Source organism: Alligator sinensis, unplaced genomic scaffold (assembly GCF_000455745.1).
Source record: "Alligator sinensis unplaced genomic scaffold, ASM45574v1 scaffold305_1, whole genome shotgun sequence".
In the NCBI taxonomy this organism is placed as follows: Eukaryota; Metazoa; Chordata; order Crocodylia; family Alligatoridae; genus Alligator; species Alligator sinensis.
In genome coordinates this window covers 273,850-290,078 of record NW_005842131.1, presented here as the reverse complement: position 1 = coordinate 290,078, position 16,229 = coordinate 273,850, and the positions used below count along the sequence as shown (strand labels likewise).

At 38.7% G+C, this 16,229-nt stretch overlaps 1 protein-coding gene across 1 annotated transcript in view; it reads right to left on the bottom strand.

The window, feature by feature from the left end:
* The window catches only part of STPG2 (sperm tail PG-rich repeat containing 2), a gene marked incomplete at its 5' end in the record, with an annotated part of 587,105 nt that overhangs the window by 431,049 nt on the left and 139,827 nt on the right, over nt 1–16,229 (bottom strand). The window contains 3 exons of the mRNA XM_025205801.1: nt 587–750; nt 6,411–6,570; nt 13,739–13,849. Coding sequence (XP_025061586.1) covers nt 587–750; nt 6,411–6,570; nt 13,739–13,849 — 435 coding nt within the window. The remainder of the gene's footprint in view (nt 1–586; nt 751–6,410; nt 6,571–13,738; nt 13,850–16,229) is intronic.

The following is a 16,229-nucleotide window of genomic DNA, read 5'->3' as shown; positions in this document are numbered from 1 at the left end:
ACAATATTCTGCTTATTGTCCACTGTAAGCCCCAGGTCCTTTTCTGCAGAGTATCAGTGGAAACCGTGTATACAAATCTAAGGGCACAATTACCCCTCTCTGTTTCAGTTTGATTACATATCCAACTTAAACTATGCCAGGATTAACGACTGTGACATGGTAGACATATGTTGAGATAAGAATATGCCAATATGAGTTAACTTGGTCTAAAAAAATTCTACCCAAGCATATAGAAGTAATATACCTACAACATTTTGATAAATAAAGCTGTATCCTGGTGTACTACTTTGGTGTCAAAATGCTTGAAGATTTCAATGAACATTTTTAACTCACAATTACTACAGAGAAGAGCTAAAACCAGGAGCTCTAGGAAAATAGGGAGATGTTTAAATATATTTATACAAGTCTATCATGTACTGATGTGTGTTTATTGTTCAGAGTTCTCCACAATGTATATTATATTGCAACATTGCAATATATGACATAAAATTATATGATGCATTTTATTTGCACAATATCATAATAAACCCAAGCTCCCAAGAAAGATTCTTTAACCTCTCTAACAAGTTAAATAGCTTTATGTTACCTGATAATCAGTTGGTCCAGTATAAAAAGCTTCTTCCCTTTCAAGAAGAAGTAAAGGTCGAGGAGCTGAAGATCCAAATGCTCCTTTCTTTGTACTCTCCAAGAAAGCTTTTTTAAAACTCTCTCTCTCTATGCTATAGTTGAAAATATTATAGAATGCAGGACCTGAAAAAAATCACAGTAGTTTTTATACAACTGCAACTTTTTATCTTGTATAGTAATCAGAAATATACTAACTTTTAATAGTACTTAAATTTGTTATACTAGCATACTATAATAAAATTGTCTTAGCTAATGAGCACACAAAGTTGCTGCACATTTACTGAGCAGAGTTCTCTGCCAGTTACATATATCTGTGGACAACAGTTGGCTAAGGAATTCTGGTTTCCATGATGACTATAGTGATCACTCACTTGTAAGGATTTTTGGAAACAAGATAGAGCCTGCAGCAGTTACAGCAGAAGTGCACACAGGCCTGTCTACATCAGTAAATTTATCTCCGAGTTTCCTAGCAATATGACGCATAACTCTCTACCTTCTAACGTGCTAACAGAAAGTACCTACAAGTCTTACGGCTTAAAAGTGCTTTGAGTCATATATTCCCATGAACAGAACACAGACCCAAACCACCAACCCTTGGGTTATATACAAACAAACTTGAAAAATATATTTTGGTGATTCACAAAACCTGCTAAAATCACAATCAGTTTTAAAACATATTTTAAAGTGGTCTTTTCTGGAGTACTGTGCCCAATTTTGGGCTCCCCACTACAGAAAGGATGTGGACAAATTGGAGAGTCCAGTGGACGGTAACAAAAATGGTTAGGGAGCTGGGGCGCACGACTTCTGAGAAGAGGTTGAGGGAACTGGGCTTATTTAATCTAAAGAAGAGAAGTGGGGATTTAATAGCAGCCTTCAACTACCTGAAAAGTGGTTCAAAGAGGATGGAATTAGACTGCTCTCAGTGGTGGCAAATGACAGAACAAGGAACAATGGTCTCAAACTGAAGCAAGGGAAGTTTAGGTTAGATATTAAGCAGAACTTTCTGACTAGGTGGGTGATAAAGAACTGGAACAGATTATTCAGACAGGTTGTGGAATCTCCATCCTTGGAGGTTTTTAAGATATTCAAAGCCTTGGCTGGGATGATACAGCTGGGGATCATCCTGCCTCAAGCAGGGGGTTGGACTAGATGACCTCCTGAGGTTTCACCCACCCCTAATTTTCTATGATTCAATGACATCACTACATGAATCATATGCAAGCATACCATCACCCTCCAAAGATAAGAAGCATAGTTTGAATTCCTTAGCCATAAGACACCTACATTAGGTCCTAGGACTAATTGCTCAGGTACCTAGGTTGAGGACTAATTACTAACCTCTTTTTTGATAAGGGGAAATTTCCTCCCAGAAGTAATGCACAGAACATTTTCGCAGGACTCAGAAGAGAGGAGGTTTGACCCATTCTCTTAAATATGTCAGAGAGCTCATCACTACAGCATACAAACATTTTGCAAGTCTCTCTCTCATGAAATTAAAAATCAGCAGGTTTCCCTTAATGAATACATTTTCAACTATAACTAAAAAGCATAAAATGTTCTAAAGATAATTTCTGCTGAAGTATAACTGATATTAAAGGAATCATCATGTGAAGTCCCAGAGAGTTTAAGATGTCTTGTAAAAGGGATACAAAGAAAAATGAAGCAATCTAGTAAAAAATTGCTAAAAGAGGTGATTTTAGACTCTTTTTCTCTTTTCAATTTATGTTTCATTAAACTATGGTGAAACATTCAAACAGAGATGTTATACTCTACATTTTGTGTTTTGCCATTTCAGTGAGATTTTCTAGACTAAAAGTTTAAAGTTACTGCTAAAAACTGACTTCTGTTGTACAGCCTTGTTACTGCTGTACCATAAGGTAAGTATTATTATTTAGTTATCTAAAGCAACTGGAATAACACGCACAGTGTTATTATGTATCTATGTGTGTACCTATATTTGCTATATGATGATAATCAGCGTAAATATCTTCTCTGCTGCACTGCACTGAATGCACGTTCAAACAGCTATGTACGAGGGAATCTCTGTACATCTTTCTAAAGCTGAAATACTAAGATTTTTTAAAGCCTCCATAACCTCAGCATTTCCTAATACAAACAACCAAACATATAAAGACTACCTTTGCCATATCCGTTGGTTTTTAAATATGCTCTGTATAGATCCATTTCACTTTAGCCGTGTGAATTCAAGTCAGAACATTTCTAGCAACCGTAACCATAATGGCAGCACATACTCCCTGAACCTCCTTGTGCCTTCAGCCATGACTACAAATGTGTGGAATTGCCTGAACACCTGGCAGACCCTTCACATAGGGATGAAGCTGATAGACTCTGCAGCTAGGGCAAAGGAAAATGGGTGTGTGCAAAATCCATCTCAAAGAGCAACGTTACAGTTCAGGTAACTATTTTTTTCTTTTCCTTTTTTGTGCATATATGTATCTGTAACAGGGCCCTTAACACATTACTAGGGAGACTGGGTGTTTTGGGGTCTGCTCTTACTGCTGCCTTTCCCTCCTCCCTCCCTTCTCCCCCTCCCCTTGCTACATTCATTCTCCATTCTCACCCCGGCTGGTGCAGCCGTGGCCCTTCCTATCTGTTTCCTTAGGTCAGCCATCCCCCCCCCAATCTCTCTTCCTCTACATACACACACACCTACACTTAACCTTTATTACGTGGTCTGAGTTGGTGGGCTTCCAGGTGCTGCCAAAGCTTAGACACCAGCTGATGATGTGAAACAAGATGGCCACTGAATCCAGATGCCAACAGAGCCTGACTACCCAGAAAGTGCAAGTGAAGGGTTACGTGACCCAGAGCCTGCTACATAAACCCATGCCTTGGACTAGAGTGGGGCAGTCTGGCTGAAGGAGCTACTGGGGACAGAACCTTCCCTGGGAGGCACAAGACCAGGAGCACTGATTGCTGCAAGGGGGACTTGAAAAGAAGCCTGAGTAAAGAGAGTCTGCAGACCTGCATAGGAAGGAAGCTAAGTCCCCGGTTTCTGTTTTGTTTTCTTTCTACTTGGAGCTTGCCACACAGGAGTGAGCTGAACCTCTGCAGGACATAGCTATGCCTGGGCATGGGCATTGGCATTTTGGGGCTCTTCATCTTGTTTCCCAGAGGACCAGTTGGTGGCTGAAGAAGAGGTGGAAGCTACTAAAAGGGGTGACTGGGGATGCCCTGAACTTGAAACTCAGCCAAGTGTGCATAAGAACTGGTATGATCTGGGACCACTAGTGTACAACATGGTAAACATCATGAGTTTTGGCACCTGAGGTCATGAAGCATGACCCAAAGCTGAGCCAGAAACCAGTGGCCCTGAACAGTGGGCCCTGAGCTATAAGGCTCAACTAAAGTAAAAGTGAGATGCAGCTGGGGAGCTGCATCTCAACAGGGCCTGCTTCTTTAAAGTGTTTTTTACCTTCTGGATAGCCTCCCCTACTGAGTTTACATCATGAGATGGCAGGAAAAAATACTAAAAGGGAAGACAGAACAGAGGGTACTGACACTGGGAAGCCGCTAAACACAGGAACCCCATAGTGACATCCATGGGGTGCCTACATTTTTCTACTGCCAAAAGCCCTGAAGCCACTGTAAGGTATACACTGATGACTATGCTGCTCCTTCGCAAATATCTAGAATAGCAGTTTTCCCCAGAAATGCTACAGATGTAGCCTGGACCCAGGTAGACTGAGGCTTTTTATACAGAATCAGTACACTGTCTACTGTATAGCAACAATAATGCATGAAGCTATCCAGCTAGATATTATTTACATCAGTACTGACCAAAAGGGATCTTGGTGTTCTTTAATTTTAAAAAATCTTCAATTTTCAGTTTTTAAAAAGTAACCTAAAATCTATATTTTTCTGTGATTAAAATGCAACACCACTTATACATATACATACATATACATATACACACACACACACACCCCCCTATATATACAGTTTTGTTTCATTTTAATCACAGAAAAAATGTGGATTTTGGGTTACTTTTTTTAAACTGAAAATTGGAGATTTTTTTAAAATCAGAAAAAAAACAGGATTCCTCCTGACCAACAAGCCACAGACAAATAGAAAAGTCAGTTCTTCTTAAGTAAAAAGAGAATATTTAATGTACACCCAGCATGTACAGCCTCTATTCATCCTTTTCAGGCAGGGGGTTTTGGGAAGATGACTAGGTGATATTTATTTTTTAAATCAGATTATCTACCATTGCCAGAAGATAGAGGTAAGCCCTTAAATGCAACCATCGCTTTGTAGAACATGGTGCCTGGGGCTCCTGCCATTAAAGTAACTGATCTTATAGCTACTGAAAAACAGTCTTTGATGAAAGAGATGGGAGAGGACAGGTGGCCCCAGGCCCAGTGAGACACCCCACAAGTGCTGCAAGCACTGATTTTTAATTCCAGGAAAGGACCAAATTCCTAACTGGCAGATATACTGCCATTAATCTTTTCAAAATTGCTCACCATTAGATGAACAAAGACTGAAAGATTTTTGGGTTGGTGGGTGAATTGCTGGTATAACAGCTAGATGCACCTTTGACTTAAAGTCCTGCCCCCTTAAGTGCAGTAAATTATCAAGAATGGCCAAGATATTTCGGTATGTGATTTCTAGTGGCTTGTTACTAAAAGCCCAAATCAAAAAACTTTTCCATTTCACTATGTATGGTAGGGTGGCACTTTTGTGTCTCTCTATCGTTAATTAAAAATACTCAGCACGTCTTAAAACTGACATGGGTAGCTAGATCTTATTCTTTAAAAAAAAGAGATTCTTAAAGCATTTGTCATCAGTAGACAGTTTGACCTGCAGAAGTTCTGTGGCATTCTAATTATAACCTTGTAGACCTATCTCCTCCAGTGTCCTACAGCAGGACTGCCCAACTTCTGGGCAGCCTGGGGTTGCATGCTGTCAGGGTCACAAGCCCTAAAGCCACAAGCCATGTAGGTCACATGCTGTTGGAGGCCTTCTGGACCCCCTCCCTACTATGCAGGCAACACAGGACTCCAACCACCACATGGCCCCTCTCTCACTGCACTACCCTGCCTTAGAGACCCCCAGCTGCAGCAGCAGCAGCAAGAGCAATGCGGGGGATTGGAAACTGGGCAGGAACTTTTGGGCTACCAGTTCAACAACCCTGCCCTACAGTACAACAACAGAGGGAATCCATCACCAAAATATATAGCTTTACCTGGTTGTCATAGGGTATGACCTTTCCAGACAGAAAGGAATGAAAGAAACTTTAGAAGCAATTGCTATTTTGCTATAAATATGTAGTATGCATAAGTCTAAAAAGAGACCTAGTCTCCATTAAGCAAGTGAATGGGCTGCTCTTCTGCTACTAAACAAATAGAGAGCTGTCTTTGCAGAGAGACCTTATTTAACAATAGCACAAATAAAACAATATATATACATTATAGTCTACAGATCCAATTCAAGCTGTGTTTATGTTAGTCAAGAATTCTACAAGTTCACTAAACCCAACAGGTGTTCATAACATTGATCATGCACCAACATTTGTACAATCCATATAAAATTACCCAGAAACACTAAACTAACACAACTTTGAAAGGCAGGCTACATTTGTTTCCCTCTGGCCTCCATCCAGACTCCTGTGTAAATAAATGTGTGTATATTTTGTCCTAATTCTTACTGTATTTTAATATTACATTTTAAGATTAATAGATAACTTCTTAGAATATCAATCTAGTTAATATTGGGGTTATGTAAATGGAATACCAGCAATATTTGGATTAATTGCAAACCTGGTGTTTTTTCTAGCCTGGAGTCTTGAGTGAATCGAACAGCAGTTTGACCAAATGGGATCTTTTTCATTCCTGATATTTTCTTCAAGGATTCAAGAGCTGAGCGTGGTTCATTGTATGTGCCAGGAGCTGGTGTGATTGATTTCACAGGTACAAATCTCTAGTGAAGCAGAGGAAGAAATATGCCAGTGACAGCCTGCAGCTCATTTAGAAACTATCTGGGCAGAAAGTGCCCACATTAGTATAGCACCATCAGGGAATTATGAAGTGAAGTTAATTTAGATGTCATAGTAACTAATATCTTGAATAATATCTGAATGTATAGAGCCTGATTTTTCAAAGATGGGTATATGCAATTAAAAGCACAAACACTGCATGCGTGTCTAGAACGACTTTTTGTGCACACACAGGCAGTTATATATCTTACAAGGTGCACAGGCACATGCAAGGGTATAATAGATAGCAACTGGTTGCACATGGCCATGTTTGGGAATGAGGCCACTCGTATACAGCTTTTATTATTATAATCTATACAGCAAATGACTTAAACACATCACTGACTTGAAATATTACAGAAAGCTAAATAAAGTACATATACGAACATAGCCACATCCACTGCCAGTCAGCACTACACCACAAAACCACACAAAAGGGGGAAATATTTTAGAAAAGTACACTGCAATAGTCTCATAATTCCTTTGTAAAAGGACATACTTTCTGCCAATAAGAAATGGATAGAAGACTCCTTTCAGGTCTTACCCTGAATTTCCTGTATAAGGGTCTATGTGGTACCCAGTTTACTTATCTTTAAAAGATTATATCAAAAATTACATCTGAACCATACAATTATCCTCGTACCCTAAAGTATGAAGTAGCTTACAAGCAACTTGAAATCATACAAATAGAGACAGACATAACATTTTAAATAAGTTAAAAAAAGTCTTCAAAACATTCCCAAAGGCTTACGTACAGACATATTCTAATTTTGGTTATTGTAAAACACATGACTAAAATCCTAATGAACAACTATTCAGCCATCGATTCCTATGTTAGGGTAGCTTGTCGGATTTATGCTTAAGAGTGTACCTGCCTGAGAGGTGAATTATAGTATTATTTACATTTTTCTTTTATACTTACCCTTATTTTACCATTGCTTAAGTTTTGAACTTTTCATGTTGCTGATGTCTGCAATATAGCTGGCCTTGCCTCTTGCAAATAGCTTATGGCCTTGAGTTTTGCGCTCATGATGTTTCTTTCCTTTTCTATCACTGTGAGAAGTTTTTCTAACATTACATAGTAATAGTCTTGTTACTAGCTCAAATTAACTGAATTTAGCACTAACGGGCTGAATCAGAGGGATGAAATGATTGGATATGTTAATGAAAGGTGATAAGAGGAGACCAATGGATGATACACAAAGTAAGACACTGGAAAAAGACCAAATTAAGAGGTATGCTAGTGATGGGTCTGCTGAATAAAGGAACATGCTGACAGGATAAAATATGGACAGTATGCTGAGCAATCCAAAAGCAAAAAAGTCATCAGAGGAGTGAATTTGAAGAAAAGCATAAAAGGGGACAGCAAGAAAGGTTAAGTGTATCATCATAAATGCAGCCTTTAATGCTTGTCTGGACTGTCCCTGTCAACAACGCACGCTTTACTTTCAGGAACTGGTCAGCTACCTTTTCTGTTGAGCAAAGTCACATCTGGGATTCGGTGAGATCATTGTACTATGTGTTTTTCTCTCTCTGTATATAGAAACTGCTAAGATAACATTTGTTGTATCAATAAAGTCACGCTTTAGTTGTACTGATATGTGTTTTCTTATTTCATGTCCATTAAGGGTTAATTGTGCTTTAACAATCCCTTAGCACTGTGGGCACTGGTGGACAGTGGCACTAACATGTACAGTTATGAATCTAAATCTACATTAGCATAAAAAAAGAGCTATCTTCAGAGGTTCTGACTCCCTCTCACAACTATAAAACAATGATTTTTTGACAGCCAAATTTGCTTGACCTCTGAAATAAGTCAAGTAATTCCAGTACCGAAATATAGGTTTGTGTGTTTTATTTGGATATCCCAGTTAGCACTTTTAGTTATAAGCATACTGGTAAAATAATCATCCCTAAAATATTTAAAAATCTTAGAAATATCCTGTGATAAGAAATGACTAACAAAAGTTGTAAAAAATAAATACACAGAAGTATGAAAGGTAACTCTCTACATAATTTAAAAAATGTAAGTTGCAGTTCATTTTTATGCTCTGTCAAACATGAGAACAGAGGAAAACTGTGAATAGGCTTCCTAAAGATTCTAAAAACATTGTACCCTGTAAACTTTAAAGTTATGTACATCCATCATGGATTTATGTCAAAATCATTAACAAAGCTGCAAGTTGTTTGTCTTTGAAGTTTACAGGTTACAGTAACTACAGTAAAGCCCATTCAGAAAATCTTCAATTGTCAGAAAAAGAGAAGCTATCCTGATGGCCTGATGAATAAAAAAAAGACAGTCCAACAGCCTTCTAAAGAGAACCTTCCATAAAGTGTTCCAACAAAAGTAGAAAAGAATGTATGTGAATTTCTAGGTCTGTGGGGATATCTGGCTCAGATTTTCCTGAATAAGATAAACATTTGATGGAATATATGCATTGGAAAGAAAAATTCTGGCTTGCCTACACTGCTATTGGAGAAGGAAATAAATATAAATGGAAGGTGAAGAGGCTAAATGAAAGGGATAAGAGGGAAAAAAAGAACATTTCTACTTGTTTAATGTCTATACATTATATACGATTAAAAAAATTAAGAATGTACATTTTGAATTCCCAGACTACAATTTCATCTCAGGTGTGTCACTGGAATTTCCCCATGAAAATACCATTATTATTCTGCATGGTTTGTGCAGGAAGGATATGGGGGGGGAGGGGGGGGAGAGAAGAAAAAGGTGTTTCCCTATGTCAGTGGTTTTCAACTTTTTTCATTTGCAGGCCCTTTTGCAAATTTTGAATGGAGGTGCGTACCCTTTTGAATTGTAAGTGTGGGTATTCATATACTTTAGATTGATCACAGTCATCTTTCACGGACTCCTTAAACATAGCCTACGGACCCCCGGGGGTCCGCAGACAACAGGTTGAAAACCACTGCCATACATATACATATATATGAGCATATATATATATATATATATATATATATATATATATATATACACATATGTTCAGAGATGCACTACAAACTGGAAGGTAGGCTTGTTGAAAGCCTCTGGGTAAAAGGTCAGAGGAGAGAGCTGCAGTGGAGGTGTCATGATGGGCATCTGCTACAGGCCTCCACACCCAGAGAAGGAGGTAGACAAGCCTTTTTTACACAACTGATAGAAGCTTCCAAATCACAGGACTCAGTTCTTGTGGGGGCTTTAAACTATTGGGATATATGCTGGGAGGTAAACATAGCTGTGTACTAGCAGTGAAGCAAATTTCTGGAGTATATTGGGGATAACGTTTTTATACAGATGGCAGAGAAGCCAACTAGGGAGAAAGCTCCTCTTGACTTACTGATCACAAACAGGGAGGAATTGGCTGAGAATGTGAACATGGAAGGTAACTCAGGTGATAATGATCATGAGAAAATAAGAGTTCAATACACTAAGGGGAGGATGGAAGGAGAACAGCACAATAAAGATACTAGACTTCAAAAAAACAGACTCTGACAAGCTCAGGGAACTGGTGGGCAGGATCCCCTGGGAGGCAAGTCTGAGGAGAAAAGGAATCCTGTACTTTATGGAGGCCCTCTTAAGGGCACAGGAACAAGATATCCTGATATGACAAAAGAACAGGAAGTGCAACATGAAGCTATCCTGGCTAGACAACAATCTCTTCAATGACATGAAATTTAAAAAGGAATCCTAAAACAAGTGGAAACTTGATCATCAAGTCTTATAAGGAAAGACTAAGGGATCTGGGACTGTTCAGCCTGGAGAAAAGTAGACTGAGGAGGGGACTTGCTGGCCATCTGTAAGTATGTAAGGGGTGAATATAAGGAGCTATGAGAAAAAAAGTTCATTAGGGTGCCCCAGGGGAGGACAAAGAGCAATGGCCATAAACTGTTAGAGGATGATTTCAGGTTGGATGCAAGGAAGAGTTTCTTTACAGTAAGGGTGACCAGAATGTGGAACAGACTTCTCAAGGAGGTGGTGCAGCCCCCAACCTTGAAGTCTTCAAGGAAACTGGACACACACCTTGTTGGGATCATTTGATCTCAGCAGTATTCCTGCCCAGAGCAGGGGGGTTGGACTAGATGATCTTTCAAGGTACCTTCTAGTCCTTAATTTTTATTATTTGTATGATTCTATGATCTTAATAGGGGAAAAATATGCAGGGAAAAAAGGCATGATTTAAGATGCAATTGTATGTCCCTTACAGAATACAGAAGGCAATCTAGTTATGTACGACATAGAAAGTATAACCTTTTTCACTTTAATCTAGACTAGTATTCTCTTTTTCACTTTAGTCAGCAGTTTTCAATCTGTGGTGCAGGTACCATCAGTGGTACTCAGACAACCTGTCAGTGGTATGTGTTAGCAAATTTATAATAATTACTTTATATGGCAAAAATGTCCTGGTGGTACTTAAGGTTGAACTGAAAAGTTTGCTGGTGGTACTTAAGGTTGTATCATTTTAAATTGCTGGTGCACAATCTATCAGAGTTTGGGAACCATTGGTTTAGACTAAAGTATTCCTTTTTTTTTACTTTAGTCTTCACAAGTAGGGTCAGCTACCAGATGATGACTGTAGTTGGCAACAAGGATCGGGAAAGAAACAAAATATCTAGAGTAGTAAAAGAACATGTCAGAGATTACTTAGAGAAGTTAGATGCTTTCAAGTGGCTAGGTCTGCATGGGATGCATTCTAGCATACTGAAGGAATTGGCTTGAGGTAATTTCAGAGCCATTGACTATCCTCTTTGAGAACTTGAGGAATCCAAGTGAGGTCCCAAATGACTGGAAAGGAGCAAATACAGTGCCCATATTTAAGAAAAGGAAGGAGGATATGGGGAATTACAGACTAGTTTGACCTTAATACCTGGAAAGATCGTGGAGCAGGGCCTCAAAGAATCAATTGCAGTGCACCTAGAGGAGAACAATGTGATCAGGAACAGCCAACATGGATTCACCAAGAACAAATCATGCCTGACCAACCTGATTTCCTTCTATGATATGGTGACAGGCTCTGAGAATGGAGGGAGAGCAGTTGATGAGATAAACCTTGATTTTAGCATGGCTGTTGACACTTTCTCACAACAATCTCATTAACAAGCTAAGGAAACACAGACTAAAGTACTGTAAGATGGATACATAACTGGTTGGATCATCAGAACAAGTAGTCCTGAATGGTTGGGAGGAGATATCAAGTGGGGTTCCCCAGATATCTATTCTGGGCCCAGTATTAACATCTTCATTAACGATTTGGATGATGTAACTGAGTGTACACTTAGAAAATCTGTGGATGACTGGAGTTGCAGATACTCAAGAGGGTAGGTTAGGGTCCACAAAGACCTGGATAAACTGGAGAAGTGGTCCATAATCAATCAGATGAGATTCAGCAAGGACAAGTGCAAAGTCCTGCATGTAGGATGGAATAATTGCAGGCACAAATAAAGACTAGGGGATGTTTAGCTAGACTGAAGTACTGCAGAGAAGGACCTGGGGGTTACAGATGATCATAAGCTGAATATGAGCCAACAGTGTGCTCTTGTTGCAAAAAAAACCAAAACAAAACAAAACAAAAACCCAGCATCCTGGGTTTTTACTAACAGGATGATCACTTGTAAATCAAGGGAAGTGATTCTTCCCTTGATTCAATGTGGAACAGTGTGTCCAGTTTGGGGTTCCACACTTCAAGAAGGATGTGGACAGTTTAGAAAAAGTTCATCACAAAGCAACAAAAATTATTAGAGGCCTGGGAGGCAAAACTTATGACAAAGGGTGAAATAACTAGGATTATTTATCTGGAGAAGAGAAGACAGAGGGGAGATTTGTTAACAGTCTTCAAATACCTGAAGGGCAATTACAGAGAAGATGGAGAAGGGCTTTTCTCCGTCATTGTAGAGGATATGACTAGAAGTAATGGCCTTAAGATTCAGCAGGGGAATTTAGGTTGGAGAATAGGAGGAACTTTCTAACTATGAAGGTGGTCAAACATTGGAACAGGCTAACCACAAAAATTGTCAAATCTCCATTCCTGAACATTTTCTAGAGCAGGCAGGGCAAACACTTGGATGGGATGATTTAATCAGGAATGATTCTGCCTTGAGCAAGAAGCTGGACTAGATGATTTTGTGAGGTCCCTTCCATCTCTACATTCCTATTTTTTTATATTTAGTTAATGAACTCTCAGTATAATAATCTCAAAATTCTACAATGGTTTGTAGGAAGGGTGATTGAAATAGGATGAAAGTGGTTATTTGATTAACAAAGCAGAGAGATTTGCATGCTGTACATTCCATCACCTCTGACTTTTCATTACAGGTTTAAGAATTATATTCATTACAGGTTTAAGAGTTATATTGTGATTTTGAGAGTTATATTTTAAAATGCGAGACAAAGTAGATAACGACAGGGTTCTAAATCAGCAGTCAACAACCTTTTAGGCTGTGGGCTGGAGTGACCCAATTTGGGTCGGAAGCAGATGGGTGGGCACTAGGACCCAAATGTCACTGCTTTTCCCCATGGCAGCACAGAGAGTGTACTCACAGCTGGCACTTAACGCCCTCTGTTGAATGCCACCAAAGCCCCAGGTCTGCAAGCTGGATCAAATGGCTCTGCTGGCTGGATCTGGTCCACAGGCCAGCAATTGCTGCCCTCTGTTCTAAATTATAGCCTCTTTATTTGCTAATGGTTCTGAATCATTATTCAGCAGTGAGATAAAGGCAGACATTTTTCTCTGAAAGTGTATATGGAGCCTCATTTGTGTTTTCTTTGAGAAAGTGTATGGTTGAAGTGAAATTCAGATATACATATTTTCTATACATGCATACATTACACACAGACACTGATATACACACACATATAGCAATGCACATAGCAATGTAAACATAGTTTTATCTATGTTTTGTGTATACACGTACACTCATGAAGATAACTAAATGCATGTGCCTGTATATTTTTCTATCCATCTCATCAATATGAACCACCCACACTCATCAACACACAAAACACAGGTAAAGGAAAATATAATTTACTATTACCACCTGTTGATTATCCTGCAGGTTTCTTATTCAGGCAATTTTTGACCAGTAAAGTTTAAAAGGAAAAAATATTCTGCCACCTACTTTGGACTGTATAAGAAAAGGAGCATGTGCAACTTTGTTTCCACTTTGTGTTGTATATTCCTTCTTCTTAAACTGACTTTTTATTTCATATTGTCCAGGTCCCGGAACACCCTGAAGCAAATAAAGAGATACAAATAACATTTTTAGAGTACCCACAATTATATTTAAAAGGGATCAATTAGTTAAATAACTGAATCTAGCTCGTATGGGTTAAATGTGAACCCTCACTGTGAACCTCTAAATACTTCATTTAAAGAAAACCTAATGCAAATGTTAAACAAGAAATTTAAAAAGGATAGAAATAAACTCTCCAAGATCCTAAAACATAATACCCTGCAACTTGCTGCCCTCTTCTGACATAGCTTATTATTTCATTCACAAGCTGGATATAATATATTAAAGTTTTAAAAATGTAAAATGTAAAGTGCTTAATATGTTATGATTTTTTTCTTGTTCTATTTAGAGGGATTCTTTTGACATATTTACAATTCTAAGTTTTCTGAATAAAGATTTTCCATCTCAGTTTCACTATGAAATTTCAGTTAAAAATTTTTAAAATGTTTTTCATCTTTATTGTGCCTCTCAGATGGCTCCCTGCACCCAGATTTTCAAGTATATGCTTCATAAGGCAACCAAAAGTGTAGTATAAGATCCTAGATAGAACAAACAGGATTCATTCTACAATCTGTGTTCATTCAAAATTCACACTGAAGACTGCATCTCCTTTCTTGAACAAGTATTTACTTGGTTGCTTGTGTTTACTTTAATTTCAGTAAAGGACAAAAAAAAAAAAAGAGATCAGATCATTAAGGACCATAATAATTGCCCTAAAAGAACACTACCCATTTTGCCATATTATATGAGCATAGATCTTATTCCCTTTCTCTCTCTAACTGACTATACCTTTATGGTGGTACATATTTTTTTTTCAATTCTGATATCCAAATTACTTCCATTACAAACGTTAAATCTTGACATTAATTACAGAAAACTGTATATAGCTTATTATGAAGAAATTAGTCCAATATTATTTCAAGCTTCTTCCATTTAGTAAATGAGTCTACAATTTGTTGTTTGTGTTGCACACTAAAAGGTCACTGACATGCATGTGGGCTTTGGACAGTTTAAAGTAATCTTTACTATTTCCCAAGTCTGCTGAAAATGAGAGTGCTCAAACATGTGTGAGAATGGGTTTCTTTCGCTATGCTTACTATTAGTGCTATAAAACAGATTTAAATACACTTTGAAATAAAAGCTTGTTACATAAAGTATTTTCAGAACGGATCTTATCTCAGCCCAGCATTTTGCTAAATTAGTATAGTACCATCTGCTTAATAAAAGGAAATATTGCTCTCTTAGCACAAGGCTGCATGTAACTAATGGGTTTGCCGCAGATGTAGGTAGTCCTTTTAGTGACCAATTACAAATGGTTGATTGGCTACTGCTTAATGTGTGCCTTCCATCTTACAATATCAAAAAGATTTTGCATCTGCAGTATTCATTTGCATAATTACAACATAAATTTCAGTTAACTCCAGAGACACAATACATTCTGAGTTTCTAATAAAAGGAAATAAGGTTAAGCTATATGGGGAAAAATAAAGAATGAATTAAATGTAAGCAGCTTTAAATCAAACATATAGAACAATGTGACACAGATTAAGAGGATGGCGAAAATACCTGGGAAATTGATCAATAATAAAATATAAGAGGCATTGTGGTTGAAGTGCCATATTCAGATTATAAATAATTCAAAACATGAAATTAAACAACAAGTGACAGTAAGCCCTTTCCTCGGAAAATGCTGCAACAGTTGCCATAGCCTGTGTTGGGAGATCACATGTTGGAATAAAAAGTATCAAATTTCATTTTAACCTGAAAAATTAAGGAATTATGAAAATCAGCACACACGTGAATCTAGGTATGCTTTTGCTTCATCCTTAGTTTGCTCTTATCTTATTAGATCACTGAATTTAAATAACTGTTGTGCTAAAAGTGTGAAGTGTATGTACTCTTCCTGCTAGTCTATCTTAGTTTGCACTTAGCCAGATTACAAAAGTTGCAAGTTACAATTGTGAATTGTTGGTGTATTTTAGCATGCATTTTTGACTAAATATTTCATTGTTTTCCATTAATACAAGAGTATCCCTATGTCCCAGGGACGCTGGGGTTAGAAGGGTACCCCGGGGCCGGACCAGGGGGGAGTAACCACCTACTTACCCCACACAGAGGCTGGAGCGAGTAGGGTCACACGCGCGGGGAGACCGCCAGCGCGGTTTGTGAGCCGCGCTTATATCCAGCTGGGGCCGGGCGACGCCGGCGGGAGACGCCACCTGGCTGAGATAAAAGGCGTCCCCAGAAGCAGGGCCGGAAGGGAGGCGGGGGAAGCCCGCAGGGAACCCCGAGAGCGGGACCCGTGCCAGCGAGGCACACACATCCAGCCCGGAGGGGCCAGCCGAGGAGGCGGCACTAACTGCAGCAGCCGCCCGGG